The 16,220-nt window shown below is 41.3% G+C and overlaps 2 protein-coding genes across 3 annotated transcripts in view; both read left to right on the top strand.

The window, feature by feature from the left end:
* LOC116957957 (E3 ubiquitin/ISG15 ligase TRIM25-like) overlaps nucleotides 1-16,220 on the top strand; it is a 509,595-nt gene that overhangs the window by 181,196 nt on the left and 312,179 nt on the right. The window lies entirely within an intron of this gene.
* Nucleotides 1-16,220, top strand: part of LOC116957982 (tripartite motif-containing protein 14-like) — a 41,597-nt gene that overhangs the window by 21,603 nt on the left and 3,774 nt on the right. For both annotated transcript variants that reach the window (XM_076058149.1, XM_076058150.1), the window contains 7 exons: nucleotides 7,134-7,160; nucleotides 8,046-8,066; nucleotides 11,640-11,660; nucleotides 13,880-13,906; nucleotides 14,822-14,848; nucleotides 15,155-15,181; nucleotides 16,102-16,128. In XM_076058149.1, the coding sequence (XP_075914264.1) occupies nucleotides 7,134-7,160; nucleotides 8,046-8,066; nucleotides 11,640-11,660; nucleotides 13,880-13,906; nucleotides 14,822-14,848; nucleotides 15,155-15,181; nucleotides 16,102-16,128 (177 nt within the window). The remainder of the gene's footprint in view (nucleotides 1-7,133; nucleotides 7,161-8,045; nucleotides 8,067-11,639; nucleotides 11,661-13,879; nucleotides 13,907-14,821; nucleotides 14,849-15,154; nucleotides 15,182-16,101; nucleotides 16,129-16,220) is intronic.

Here is a 16,220-nt window from a genome sequence, read left to right as displayed (position 1 = left end):
TTAACGTCTAACTTTTGGTGTGTGGGTCCGGTCTTTTGTTGAAGAGGAGGTTAAATTTGGAAATCAGGTTTTCCTTACATTTGGTCGACATAGTAGCAGCTGAAGAGGCAGTCATATTGTCTACATGTTCCCAATCCGATGTGGACATTATTGCCGTCAATGATAAGTGTGATTTGTAGAGTGTCTTGTCTAACTGATCTAGTTCTGTGCGTATAAGTCTGATAAAAAAAATAAGTTGGGAGTGGTCATTGAAAGGGTGGGAAAGCAGGAGGCGATCCCGGTGACCCTCCAATCAGAAATTGAGCAACAAGTTGACCTAAATCTGAAGCACAAGGAACAACTCAGGGAGCTAGAGGAAGGCTACTAGAAGCCAAGCGTGGGGAAGCCAGTTAAAGGCCTATGGGCTTCCGGAGAACCCAGAGAACCCAGAGACCCCAGACCAACAGCCAGACTTTGCAAGTTTTATCCTCTGGAGACCAACAACACAAGACTTCGCCCGTTGCTCATCCTCTTCTCGAGCCACCAAGAGGCTGTGGAGGCACTCAAGCTGGCAAGGCTGGTCAGGGGATAAGGCACTAAGATGCAGGGGAGCTGAGTGTTCATTACCCCAATCTTACTCTGGCAGACTCGAATACGAGAGAGAAACCTACTTTTCCTACTGCACACAGACTTCGTGAGCAAGGAGGGGGTGCGTTCTCAACGACTCTACCTGGCCAAGCTGAGGGTCCATATTGGAGGGGAGAGATGGGACTCCCTGACCCCACGTGAGGTGATGTAGTACAAGGAAGTGCGGCAGGTGCTACAGGGACAGATGGTGCATGGGGAGCAATGTAGCTAGAAACCTGTGCACTGTTACGAAATTAATCCGAGACTTGGTGACATAGCATCACACATTGGCTGCTAAACAGGGTGGACTGTGGGCATGTGGTTCAAGCGCATCGAATATATTCGATTTGTATCCCTTTTCTTGCCAAGCGGCATATGGACTGCCCATTTCCCCCCATGCGTCTCTATCCTCCACCATCATTACCCTCCCCCCCTCATCTTGAGGCCCCCTTTGACTCCCCCCCCCACATCCCCCATCCTCCTCCCCCCCACCCACTTCTCTCTCCACACATAATTACACGTCTCTCCGCTTTGCTTCCTAAATTTCTCCACTTTAGCCTCTACATCCCATTCCTTCGTCCTGCCCCTATCGTTGTCCATCACCCGTCATTTTCCTGTCACTCCCCCCCCCCCCCCCTCCTCCCTTAAAGCCCCATAAGTTGTCAAGCGGTGATTCCTGACCAGGAGGTGGCTGCGTCCATCCGCCTTTACACTGGCATCCATGGGACAAGGCTGCTGCATTCTGAATGTGTCCCCCTATTCCCCTCCTCTCCTCTCCCACTGCCCTACCCCCCCCCCCCCCGCGGGGTTTGTTGCTTTGTCTCCCCTTCCCCACCTCATGCCCTCCTCTACCTCATCTGACGTGAAAAAGTGCAGTTGCATAGACCCACGAGGCGAATACAGTATTTTTATACCTAAAAACGCTTTATTTCTATTAGTTACGACACACATCCACACACAATGCAAACACTAGACACGTCGAATCTTACTAGATCGGATGTATTCACCATACAAAGGAATCTCCTTTTGGAAATCATGTCCGAGCATTGGTTAGTGGACCCATGCAGGACTTTAAACCCTGCAGAAAGCGACTACACTCATACCTCGACAGCACATAGGACACTCACCAGAATAGACATCTTCCTGGTCTCCAAACCCCTCTTCTCTCAATTCACCAAGACCAAAATCCGAGACCTGCAACTCTTTGACCATGCCCCAGTACTAGCCCAACTTATCGTAAGCATAACTTATGGTCCCTGAATGAGAGCCTCCTAAATGAAAAAGCAGACAATGGAACAGGTGGGAAAGGAGATCGAAACATTAATCACTGTCAACTTCAAGAAATATCTTCTAACATCCACCGTAGTGATATGGGACGCCCTCAAAGCCTTCCAAAGTGGCTTGTTGATTGAAAAAAGTGCACTCAGACTCAAGAATATTATAGCCAAACAGCTCACGTTGGGAAAAAAAAAACTCAACTCCCTGCACAATAACTATAAGATCACACAATCCCAAACTTTTAGGGAAATTAACATACAAAACTAAAATTGGAAAACACCCATAACCACTAAACTACTGCGCTATGCATTAACACTACACTTCCTTTACACGACTCGGATGGATTCCCTGTTAAAATATATACGGCGATTGAGGCCCCAATCATCTCCCAATTACTAGCAGCTATGAATGCGACTTTCATCCTGGGTGGCTTCCCAGGCTCTATGAATGCCAGGATCTCAGTACTCCTTAACCTGGTACTTGGCCAGAGGCAATGAGAAAGTACAAACGATATCCTTACTAAACTCGGAATACAAGTTACTTGCTAAAATTCTAATGAGTATACTGAAAAGAGTCCTCCCTTCAATAATCGGAGAAGTACCGAAGGACTTTGTAAAAAAATAAGAACTCAGCTGAAAATAAGAGGCATCTGGTAAATACAATTGATAAATGCAACCAGGGATAATCTCACTGCATATGCTCTCACACTCGATGGATTAAAAGCATTTTACAGAGTCGAATGGGCATTTACCAGGGTCCAGCACCAATCCTTTTGCCACAGTAGTAACGAGTGGACTCATCTCTCCTAGTTTACTTTTTGGGAAGAGGCAGTAAGCAGAGATACCCCCTTTCACCTATTCTGCTCACAATAGCAAGATAACCCCTTCCAAAAAACACTATAAGTAACTGACAGGTGACCAGAATATGCAAGGGGGGAGTAGAAAGCTAAATTAACCTTCATTACCACGATGTAATAGCAACTCTTACCAAACCATCCACCTCTATCCGTACCCTACTCTCTTTGATCACAGGGTACACAGAATCCTCATGATACAAGCTACATTTAACAAAATCAGAACTGATGCCCTCTCCCCTAAGGCTTCGGAGGGCCTTTTACCAATTAAAGTTCCTCGGGGTAATTATACCATGCACACTCCCATCATCCTTCCAAAGGAAGTTCTTACCTCTGTTCCAGGGGACCACTACATCACTGAAGGCCTGGAAGGTCATACCTCTATCCCTTTCTAACATAGCCCACCTAGAGAAAATTATGATTCTAATGAAACCGTATACCACCTAGGAATTCCCCCCACAGGGGTACCAAAAGTATGTTTTAAAAACACTCCACTCACGCTTCACGTCATTCGTATGGAACTACAAAATATCAAGAATCGACCATCACTCTCTTACACTCAACAAGAAGCAGGAGAAATTGGCCCTCCCCGATTTCCTTCAATATCAAAGATCAATCACGCTCTAAAATATTAAACACTGGATAAACCCAGAAAAAATGGGGATTTGGGAAAAGCGGGAGGAAGGATATTTTGGTCCCTGGTAGCTCGGCGGGATGGCTTTCGTTTCCATCAAAGATAGACCACTCGCCTCAAGCCATTCTCGACAATTACCACCATCCTAGGAGTCTACAGAGATAGACAGATCCCATTCTCCCCCTCTCTGCATCAACAACCCTTTCTTTGGGCTAACCCAATCCTTAAAATAGAGGGCAAATTAATTAATTGGGCTGCATGGAAAGCAGCTGGTATTGCTAAGAAAGGAAGGGAAAGTGGAGTATTTCCAGTAACAATAATTGGAATAGGTGACAACGCCTTTGCCATTTCAGCACCAACGTTTTGGAACAACCTTGTTTTCTCATTTAACATCATAAATCTTCCTTCACAAAATATTCTGAAGTAGAAGATTAGTGTTGTATACAGCCACATTTGCCAATGTAACTTGTAAATTCGATTCTTAACAACGTATCCATAGTTAAAATTTAACACGACATTTTATTGAGGGACTGTGTGTTTTCTTGATGTGGTCTAGGACTGTTCTCTCCATATTTCGATGCATGCATCGAGATTATTGGGAATATTTTGCTGCTGCAAATTTTCACGTGATAAGCCAGTTTGTGGAGCTATCATTTGTGGCCAGGTCGCTTCTGAAAATCAAGTTAATACCTCAGTGGGCCTTACCTGATCAGATTTTTTTAAAATGTTTAATTTGTATTTTTGCAAGTGGTTTGTTTACGTGTATTTTACTTTGCACTCCTATTTTGTTGTTGTGACATTCTTAGCTGCCCCTGGTGGACATATATGAAAAAGAGCAATGTAGATCATCGGATTACTCCAGTATAAAAAATATTTGATTCTAAGATTCCCACAGGGCACTGTACAGCATACCTGCATGCGTTTTGGCAATGCTCAGACATAATCGATTTCTACCAAGACATAGGCAACTACTTAAACTCACATCTGTGGCACAGAAGTCAGCCCTTCAGTGGATTCATCATTGTGAGGTTTAAAACCCATGGCGGGTATCCAAGTACCAACAAACATTATGCCAAGCGTTTTACACCATGGCAAGGAAAACAATCCTAGGAAATTCGAAAGACCATGAATCCACAAGTAGGGACGTTAGCATAGATCGCAGCGATGGAGCACCTCAGTTACAAGCTGAAGGGAAAAGCATGAGAATATGAGGCGATATGAATTCCATTTCTTAAGAATCCAGCGTAACACAAAACACCTGTACGTAATAAGGGGATGGAGAGGAAGCTTTGGCCGTAGAAACCACATCACTCTATTACATTCTGAATGACAATTGTCCCCTCGGGGGAGAAAAATTACCTAGGGGGCGTGGCTCCCAATTACACGTTACCTGTCCTCGAGTTTGTTTGCCCTCAGTTATGTTTGAGGTTGCGGGTTCAATAAACATATTAAAAAATGCCAATGGTAAAGCTATCACCACTTACCAAATTCATTGAAAGAATATCCAGACCAAAAGTGTCAATTACACCTCTACAATATGAGCTGCTTCACCCTAAACAATCAGGCTGCTGTAAACATTCGTGCACAACTTCTGCGGTACTCAACTCCCTTAATGTCCTATTTATGAAACTAGACGAGCAATACTATTCGGTTCTTTCGGTAAAGTCACGTAGGCAAAAATAATAATATATCACGACGTTTCGATCAAAACGCAAGCAATGGTCTTCAGGCAGAAAAAGAGGCAAGCTGCTGATGCAGGCTGCTTTGAAAGGTAAGAAATGGGCGTAGCGAAAGTCATAAAGGACTGAGAAAAAAACGACTGCATAAACGATGATCGGCGGCAGGGGGAGAGAAAGTGGGTGGGGCAGAGATAAGAAAAGGGGATGCCCCACCCCCCTCTCTCTCCCCCTGCCGCCGATTATCGTTTATGCAGTCGTTTGTTTCTCAGTCGTTTATGACTCTTGGGCTACGCCCATTTCTACCCTTTAAAATCCGCCTGCATCCAGCAGCTTGACTCCTCTTTTTTTCTGCTTGAAGATGATTGCTTGCGTTGAGATCGAAATGACGTGATCTATTGCTTTTTATGCCTACGTGACTTTACCAAAAGAACCAAAGAGTATGGATTCCTGCAGTCACGAAAGTTTCAAATCAAGTCTAGACAAGCAATATTGTGCCTAATATTTCTTAATTTGGCCAAAGCCTTCGATACAGTGGACCACGTCACATTTCAAAATGAACTCAAAATCTTTCATTTCTGCAGGCAGTGAAATAAAGTTGACTCAGACCAAAACTTGGTATCCGGAAATATCAGTTTACAAATGGAGTTCCAAAAGGCTTCATACTTGGACAAATCTTATTCTCAACGTCAATAATCTAGAAAAAAAACAACTTACAGACTCTGATAACATCATCAGTGCGATTTCTCAGGTTGCATTAAATAAGCTAAATTTATATTATTTAGGTCTTTCGGTAAATCACGTAGATAGGTTTAAATTAATCAAAATAAAATAAACAAAAAAACACGACGTTGCGATCGCAACACAAGCGGCCATCATCAGGCAGAGAGAACACATTCCTGCGGAGGGAGCTGGTAGAAACGTTGGGTTGCTCGGTCAATGGCCAGGGTCAACGGCGGCGTGGTGTATTCTGCAAATATGCCCGACTGTGAGGGTGGGCACAAGCCGGCGTGAAGGGTGGGGACCGAGTGGGGACCTGGGATGGTGGAGGAAAAAAAAAGCTGTTCCTAAAAAAAAAACAGTACAATACCCATCGGGGGGTTGTTGAACAAGTTGTCATACAATACTTACTCTATCTGGATGTGCATGTACCACCTAAAGCAGCCTCTCCCCCGCCTGAATAGAGTGCAATTCCGCCAGAAAAAAATATCGTGAAGATGGCCGGACGTGGTTGGTTGCCACCCACCCCCTCGTGTGTGCCGTGGCAGCCTTCCCCACCCAGCGCCTCCCTACCCACCCAGCCCCTCTCCACCCAGCCCCTCCCTCCCCACCCTCCCTCCCCACCCTCCCCTCTCCACCCAACCCTTCCCTCTCCATCCAGCTCCTCCGCACCCTCCCCTCTCCACCCAGCCCAATCCCTCCCATTTTTGGATGCACGACGGACGGACGTACACAATAATCCCCTGTGGGCTGGTGGAACCAGGAGGTTCCTACCAGTAAAGGGGGGGTAAACCTCTACAATAACCGCAATTGCCACTTCTATATTGGTTCAAACTTTAACTCCCATTCTGCCCCTTGGATACAACCGCGAAATGCTCGATGGCTCTGTTGACCCCAAAAGAACAAAACAAAGCCTTCAAAACGCTTTACACTCTGGCTACTCCCTCATTGTAGAATCAATATCGCATTAGATTTGGTAGTTCAAAATGTGACAATAAGATACCTCAGTTTACTCCAGAAACTCAAGGTCCTTCATAGATGTAGCGGTCTAAAAAGTCATCAGCGAAGCATGAACCCCAAAATATTGTGAAAAACTTTAGTCTCAAGGATAATGTTCCTTGAGAATCGACATAGATGGGGTAGTGATGGGGGTTGTGGATGGGTGGGGGGATTGTGCATGCACGCAGTAGCGAGCAATCAGTGAGGAGCGAAGGAGATAGGGGTAGAGTGGATTCCTAGATTTTTCCATTGCATGCATTTTGTTTTATTCGCAAAGTACTTCAATGTATTTATGATGTTTAAATGAACTTTGCATAAAATAGTACAACTGTGATAGTGTTGTTTTTTCGGTTGATTTTGTTGTCAGCTCGAGCACGAACAAATCTTCGACAAGGTACGTTTTTTAAACAAATATTTGATACATTTGAATTAGATTGGCATCGTCTATTTAGAGATATTTTAATGCGTGGCAGAAACTATTTTTTAAATTAAAAAAGAAAGCTCATTTCACAATGATTATTGTGCTAGTAACTTTGAAATGCGAAACTTCCATTTTTATATTTTAACAAGAAAATAATGTATATACAGTATCTGTGTGGTAACATGATATTTTTTTACATTTGAATACATTCCAATGACGAATTAAATCAACACTGAAATCAAACTGCTCTCATACCAATTAAAAACGCTGAATGTATTCCTATTTTATTTTACTCATAGGTTTTTGAATTGTGTCGATCATTGTTACATTGCTACAGTACCCCATGAAAGATTAGTGTCCTTATTCAGTCACGTCTGCTGGCTATTCTGCTCCATTGTGATGGATTTGCAGTGAATTATGGGAAAAATAGAACGCAACATGGTGCACACGAATGAAATCCATAGCAATTTGTAACACGTATCTGTGCTCGGAAGTATGTTATTCTCCAAATAAGTGTGTGTACCTGGCCGCAGCATCGATCGGAAATGCAGACGATATTAAATAAATTGGAACAAAAACGAGATGGCTAATGAATCATTGCTATGTGCGCGCTTGGAGTTACATTAATACAGAAACGTGTAGATTAGAGAGCATACGCAGGTGAAAGACGCCACCTTGATTAAAACGTTAGGCAGGACTCGTCACGAGAAGAGATGACTACCAATTAACACACGTTTAATGTAATGGCAGCCAGAGCAGAGAAGGCACCGAAGAGGACGACCTCTGTGGAGAATGAGTTGTAAAATCAGCCTGTTTGGTAATTTAGTAATATTCAATTTCTCTTGTTTTTGGATCAAGAAAAGTGGGCTCTTACTGCAGGTAAGTTCTGTACAAAACAATTTTCTTCGAGCATTAAAATGTCATCACTCATTTATAAATCTTGGAACTGGGAGGGTGAAACTTTTTTCGCGACTCAATCAGAGGCTCCTTCAGCAATGCTTGCTGTGCATGGACAGTGCTTTAACTTTGAAATGCGACATTACCATTTTTATATATTTTAAAAGTATAAATATTTATACAGTAGCTGTTCGGTAACTTTAATATTTCAATCTATGATTACATTTCAATGACACATTAAATCAACACTGAAATTAAACTACTCTCTGATAACAATTAATAGCGCTCAATGTTTTAGATTTTTATTTGGTTATAGGGTTTTCAATTGAATTTCAAACAGTAGGAGTTGACTGTTTTGATGAACGAAGCCACGCTTCGACCGTTGTTACAATGTTACAATACCCGATGTAAGAATAGGGTCCTTATTCAGTCACGTCGGCTGGCTATTGTGCTTCATTGTGATGGATTTGCAGTCAATTTTGTGAAAAAATAAGAAACATCGTGCATACGAATCAATTCCATAACAATTTGTAACACGTATCCGTCCTCGGTAGTTTTTTCCCCCCAAATAAATATTTAAATGGCTCCGACTTAGATCATAACTGTGGAAGATATCAAATAAATTGGAGCAAAAACTAGAACGTTGATAAAGAATCATTGTTCTTTGTTTCTTTCGGTAAAGTCACGTAGAATGAGAATAAAATAATAAATTAATAAAATAAAATAACACAATAAAATTCTCACGACGTTTCGGCCACAACACAAGTGGCCTTCATCAGGTGAAGGGACGACACTGTCTCGAGGACAGCGCTGGAGCGAACACAGCCAAGCTCAGACCGCGACCTTTAAACTGTGAGAAAAAACAGAGCGCCTTGACAAAGGAATTAGCATAAAAATTAGCATTTAATTAGCGGACTTATCATGATGAACGGTGTAGAGGGGGTGAACATGTGCAGACCAGCGACGGGGGGAGGGGGAGTTTACATATTGATGGTGTGAAAAGAGAATTTAAGCTGCTGCTAAAGTTTGGGATACCACTACTTGAAAAAATATACTATACCATTGCAAATTAGTTTAATGTTTGGTTCGGATAATTTAGCATTGAAATAGCTGCGTAATTAGCTTGTGACTGGTCGTAGAAATAGCTATGTTAAAGTCAAAGCCTACACATCCACAGAGGCACCTAGTACAAATCAAACAGGAGAATTTAGCATTGAAATAGCTGAGTGATTAGCTTGTGACTGGTCACAGAAATGGCTGTGTTAAAGTCAAAGCCTACACATCTACAGAGGCACCTAGTACAAATCAAACAGGAGAATTTAGCATTGAAATAACTGAGGGATTAGCTTGTGACTGGTCATAGAAATAGCTATGTTAAAGTCAAAGCCTACACATCCACAGAGGTACCTAGTACAAATCAAACAGGAGAATTTAGCATTGAAATAACTGAGGGATTAGCTTGTGACTGGTCATAGAAATAGCTATGTTAAAGTCAAAGCCTACACATCATTGGTTCAATGAGCCACTCTGTCTACAGGAAAGCTACCCATACGGATGCTTACCTGAAACCGGATTCCCACCACCATCCATCCCAGAAGAATCCCCTCATCAAGACTCTGCACCATAGAGCCCAATGCATATCCGACCAGGAACATATAGCCAGTGAACTCAAGCATGTACACCAAGCTCTTAAGGCTAATGGTTATTCCGACTACACAATCCGCAAAGCTATCACTCCAACCATGAAGAAGGACCCTCTTGAGGAGCCTTTCAAAACCATCACTTTTCCCTACATTGTGGGGATCACAAAAAATATCTCCAAAATATTGAATAAACACGAGATCCAGGTCCGATTCAACACATTACATAAAATCCGTGATCTGGTTCCGTCTGTAAAAAGATGTGTTTCCGAACATACAGTACCCTGCCGTCTACAAACTAAGTTGCCTCTTTGGAAGTAGTTACATTGGAGAATCCAAACGACATGTCTCGGACCGCATTCGTGAACACAAAGCAGACCTGAAACACGGTAGGACCAACATCTCGGCCGTGGCAGATCACTGTTAGAATTCAGTAGGTTCCCATGACATTGACTTCTCCAAGACAGAATTTATTTGCAAGCCATCTGGCTACTGAGAGATTCGTTCATGAGGCTATCCACATATACAAACACAGAGACAATTTCAACCGAGAATATGTATTCTGGCTTAGCAATCATTGGAAGGATTTGATAAACCATTTTGGGTCTTAATTGATTGATCACGCTTAAGGTGGCTTTCAGACCGCATCCATCATTTGTCGTCTCCCCCCTCCTCTTTTCCGAACATAGATGGACTCGTCCATCTGAACAAACTGTGAAATCTCTCTGTGGTGTTAACGTTAAAAATAACCGCCACTTTTTTCAAATATTCTTGTTGTGGTTTTCACACCTGATGATGATTGCTTGTGTTGCAGTCGAAACGTCGTGAGAATTTTATTGTTTTATATTTTTATTATTTTATTGTTTCCATTCTACGTGACTTTACCGAAAGAACCAAGAATATGAATCCCTGCAGTCACGAAAGCTTTAAAAAAAATAGGTTCCATTTATTTAATAGGAATGATCACGGCTGGTGGTGATTAATAACCTCAGCATGTAAATTGCGCAGGAAGATATGTAGATGTAGGATACTGAAAAATTATACGAATAAGTGATCCTATCAGAGCAAGACACATGTTGCGTTAATTTATTTACCTATAAAACAATTAAAACTCTCCAAAACTTGTGTCTGAAAAACTGGAATATTGTTTACAAGTACTGTTCTGACTATGATGTACCTGATCTGAGCGCATCCATTCAGACTGTGAACCTCGTTCATAAATCCCGCCGAAACCTAGGGCAATCATCTGGAAATATACCTATTTATTGGGTGCGATCTTCACCACAGTGGAGTTGTGAAGGATCCACCACTGGGTACAATGTATCATACTCTCCAAAGTTAAGTGGTCATTAGCTGACTGGACATATCTGAAACACGCTCTAGCCAAACTTCAGCAATGTAGCTATTGTACAGTAAAGACTGAGCTAATTATCACTGCCCATGCGTTATAACAAAGGGCTTATGAGAGAGGCAGACTTCAACGTCCTCGCTCCAGAGAGCCCTGGACTCATTCTTAAAGATGATGAAAGGGAACCATTTCCCACACGTTTCCCATCAGACTTCAACTTTAAATTAGCTGATCATTTCATGGAATTAACAAATACACCCATGTCAACAACATAAGTAATTGTAATTACTCATAACTATTGTCTCCAGGGCTACAAGTTGACTGCATCAATACTTAAGTTCAGAAATTAAAAACGTTCCGACGACCTCATCAAAAAGCTGGGCCCCTCGCTCTGCCTAGTTATGTTACTGGGGACACTCAACCTGAATAGAAAATTTAAACCTGCTTGACTGTGCAAACTCTTGTAAATGACCGTGTCTGCAATACCTGTGATTTTTAACCAGCAGAACTTTGACTTTTATGGTTTTTAATTTACTAATATTTAATTCCTTTTGTTTTTGGATCAAGAAAAGAGGGCTCTTAGTGAAGGTAAGTTCTGTACACAAGTATTTTCTTCATGGGCATTAAAATTAATCGCCCATTTATAATTCTTGAAACTGTGAGGGTGAAACTTTCTTCGTGACTCAATCAGAGGCTCCTTTAGCAATGCTTGCTGTGCATGGACAGTGCTTTAACTTTTAAATGCGACATTTATATTTTAAAACATTTTAACTATATGTAATACGTATAAAGTAGCTGCGTAGTAACTTGATATTTTCAATATATGATTACATTTCAAGGACTAATTAAATCAACACTGAAATTAAACTACTCTCTGTTAACAATGTAAATTCTCTATTTTCCTTTTTTTTGCTTATACGTTTTTTAATTGTAATTTAAACAGTAGGCGTTGCCCGTTTTGATTAAAGAAGCCACGTATCGATCTGTGTTACATTGTTACGGTACCTGATGTAAAATTAGTGTCCTTATTCAGTAACGTCTGCTGGCTATTGTGCTCCGTCTTGATGGATGTGCGGTCAATTTTGAGATAAAAAAGGAAGAAACATTGTGCATGCGCATGAATTCCACAACAATTTGTAACACGTATCTGTTCTCAGAAGGATGTTTCCCCAAATGAATGTAGCTAACTGACTACGACTTAGATCAGAAATGCGAACGATATCAAATAATTTGCACCAAAAACTTGAACGTTGATAAAGAATCCGGGCCTTGCGCGTCCTTGGAGTTACATTGAAAGACATAGAAACGTGTAGATTTATCAACATACGCAGGTGAAAGACACCTCCCTGACTAAACCAAGTAATTTATGTCAGGCAGGACTCGTAACGAGAAGAGATGATGACCAATTATAATTATCAGACGTTTGATGTAATGGCAGCCAGAGGAGGGAACGACGACTTCTCTGGGGAAGGAGTGGTAAAATCAGCCCGTGTGCAGGACACGAACGAGATGGCAGCGTCTGCAGGAGGACTTGCCCATGAACAGGATCCCGTAGGTTCGATGCCGACCCTGGAAGCCTATATATTTGGAGTGTACATTTTCTCCCCGGGTCCTCCAATTTCTCCCTGAACATTTAGAATCAACATTCGTTTACAGTATTTGGCTGCTATAAATGTCCGCGTGATAAAATACCTCGTTGAGCTATCATGTGGCCAGGCCACTTCTGAAAAAAAGCTTGATAGGTCAGTAGGATTTAACTGGTAAAATAAAAATAGATGAAGGCCACTTGTGTGTGGCCGAAACGTCGTGAGAATTTTATTTTATGTTTTATTTTTATTATTTTATTTTATTTCCATTCTTCGTGACTTTACCGAAAGAACCAAGAAGAAAAATAAAAATAGTTTCTATTTTTTTTATAGGATTGATCATGGCTGGTGGTGATTAATAACCTCAGCTTCTGAATTGCGCAACAAGAGATGTAGATGTGTCTGAAAAAGACGAATATTGTTAACAAGTACTGTTCTGACTACGATGTACATGATCTGAGCGCATCCATTCAGACTGTGAACCTTGGCTCATGAATCCAGTTGAAACCTAGGGCCATCTTCTGGAATTCTCAAATTTATTGGGCGCGATCTTCACCACAGTGGAGTTGTGAAGGATCAATCACAGTTTAAAATGTATCATACGAACAAAATACAACATTCATAGCTGATTGGACCCATAACAAACAACTGCTATAATAAACAGTTACACTTATCTTATGCACACACTAGCAATACCTCAACACTGTAGCTAGTGTACAGTTAAGACTGAGCTGAAATATCACTGCCCATGCGTTATAATGAAGGGCTTTGGCGAGAGGCAGACTTCATCGTCCTCGCTTCAGAGAGCCCTGGACTCATCCTCAAAGATGATGCAAGGGAACTATTTTACGCACGTGTCCATCAGTCTTCAACTTTAAATTATCTGGTCATTCAATGGAATTTACAAGTACACTTATGTCACCTACACCAGTAACAGTAATTACTCACAACTATTGTGTCTCCAGGGCTACAAGTTGACTGGATCAATACTTAAGTTAAGAGATTAAAAACGTGCCGACTCCCTCATTAGAAATATGCGCCCATCAATCCGCCTGGTTATGTTACCAGGGACCCGTCAATCTGTAATAGAACATTCAAACCTGCTTGAGTGTGCAAACTATTGTTAATGACCGTGTCTGATATACCTGTTATTTAGAATCAGCAGAACTATTTCTGTTATGTTTGTTAATTAAAAAAATATTACATTTCTTTTGTTTTTAGATTTAAAAAAAATGGCTCTTTTACGAGGTACGTTCTGTCCACAAATATATTTTCATTTGCAATAAAATGTCATCGCCCATTTAGAAATCTTTGAATGTGGGGCTGAAACAGTTTTTTATTCAATCACATGGGCACGAGATAAAATAATAACAATCATGAGCGGCTATGCTGCCTTGGTTGAAGGCATCCTGTGCATGATATTTTGGGATGTTTTTTACTCAATAATTACCTAAACTATAGCATGCATGACATATTCTTGGTTCTTTCGGTAAAGTCACGTAGAAGGGAAACAAAAAATAATAAAAATATAAAACAATAAAATTATCACGACGTTTCGACTGCAACACAAGCAATCTTCATCAGGTGTGAAAACCACAACAAGAAAATGTTCTTCTTGAAATTTTCTTGTTGTGGTTTTCACACTTGATGATGATTGCTTGTGTTGCATTCGAAATGGCGTGAGAATTGTATTCTTTTATATTTTTATTATTTTATTGTTTCCCTTCTACGTGACTTTACCGAAAGAACCAAGAATATGAATCCCTGCAGTCACGAAAGCTTTAAATAAAAACATTAATGACTTTTTTCTACAACCACTAGACAATAACCACACGGGGTCCAAACGGATCGATTTTGATCATTTAGACAAAACATTATTTATGTATTTAAATCACAGTCGACGAATCATGATATATCTTGATTTGCAAGACAAATAGACACAGACGTTCGATTGAAGCTGGAAGAGCCTGACGGGCTGTGAAGTTCTTTGCTGCCGGTGGGCAGCCCAAGATGGGATCTGCAATAGCGGGAAATAAAAGAGGACAATGCTCAGATAAATTAACCACTGCAGTGTATTACCACATGTTCTCCATGATTCACTGCATGTAGCATGCCCTGTGCTAAACTGTTTGGTAATTGTGTTGATGTTTGTTTTTATGTCAGAGCAAGACCACGCCTTACTATCTATTGGTAAGTTTTCCATGTACGCTGTGGCTGAGAAGTTAATAACAGAGAATCTATTTTCCTCTACAGAGCAGGGTTTCTTACATAACGAGCTTCGCTATGCTTTGGGCAGTAAATTCTGAATTTTCATTCGTCGTATTTAAAATACAGTAATGTGAAAGTATATCTACATTACAAATTGTGTGCTATCAATTGCTACAACATTCATAATTTCGTTAATCTTGTTGATTTTATGCATTTTTATTAGAAGTAATCACTGTCAAGCTTTATTATAAGCACTTCGTGGTCACTAAATGTTAATGTTGTTATTAGAACAAGAGCGCCTCAAGAATTATACAGGTAAGTTATCTCTGCACATGATCCCACAAAGCACATTCCAAATTGTGTCTGTCACACATTGAGATAGGTCACCTAGTGTGACATCACCACGGCTACGGCCTCTCTTGCTGAGCAACACACTGTACAGTACCCGATTCAAGAGCCGAATGGCTCACAGGGCTATACCAAATAAATGAAACTGAAATGAAACTCAAACTGCATATAATTGGCAGGGAATGGGATCTGCAGAGTGAAGCAGCCCTGATTGACAGCAGGCCACGTGACAGATCAGTGAAGGATCTAGGGTTAAGGTTGCGGAGGAGACGCGTCGAGAGCCAGCTCGTAGGTTCCAGAAGAGGGGGGGGTGGCCAGGGCGGAGTTAGGACAAAAGGGGACCCCGAGCGAAGGCTGGGAGCCGTCGTTGGAGTGGGATCCCCTTGTCATCGCTGCTGTCGCCTTCACCGCTGTCGTCTCGTGACTTCGTCACTGTCGTCGCCCACTTGATAATTGAGCTGCTAGCAGTAGTTGGCTGTCTTAGCTCAGCGACGTCAGTGTCAGACGGCTAGCGATGTGGTGTAGGCTAGCAACCAGAGAAGAGTTGTGTTTAAGCTAGAGACAGAGCATTGTGTAACAGTGGGGGTGTGTATTGCATATAGTGTACAAAGTGTGCTCGTTAAATTAATTAATTGCCTCCAAGAGATACATCACCAAGGCAGTCACTACATATGTGTAGATTATTACCTAATTTGTGTATTTCTGAAAATATTAATTCAATGATGTACATTTCCAAGCTCTTTTTGTCAAGGTCTTAATAAAAAAAAAAGTGTGTGCTGTTGAATATATTGATTGTATCTTTCCTTACACTAACTTCATTGTTTTCTTGTTTGCGTATGTGTTTTTGTCTGATTGAACAAGTAACTTAATATACTTTTTTTCACCAGATGAAGAACGGTTAAGACTACTCAAATGTATGTATTCTGCGTGTGCACTGTCTTGAAGGGGTTCCAGCTACAATGTTCATTATCTTTTTTGGTTCTTTCAGTAAAGTCACGTAGAATGA

The sequence above is a fragment of the Petromyzon marinus genome, assembly GCF_048934315.1.
Source record: "Petromyzon marinus isolate PM22_M1 ecotype Great Lakes invasive population chromosome 68 unlocalized genomic scaffold, UKy_Petmar_22M1.pri1.0 chr68_unloc.1, whole genome shotgun sequence".
Taxonomy (NCBI): Eukaryota; Metazoa; Chordata; class Hyperoartia; order Petromyzontiformes; family Petromyzontidae; genus Petromyzon; species Petromyzon marinus.
This window is presented reverse-complemented; position numbering and strand designations above follow the sequence as displayed.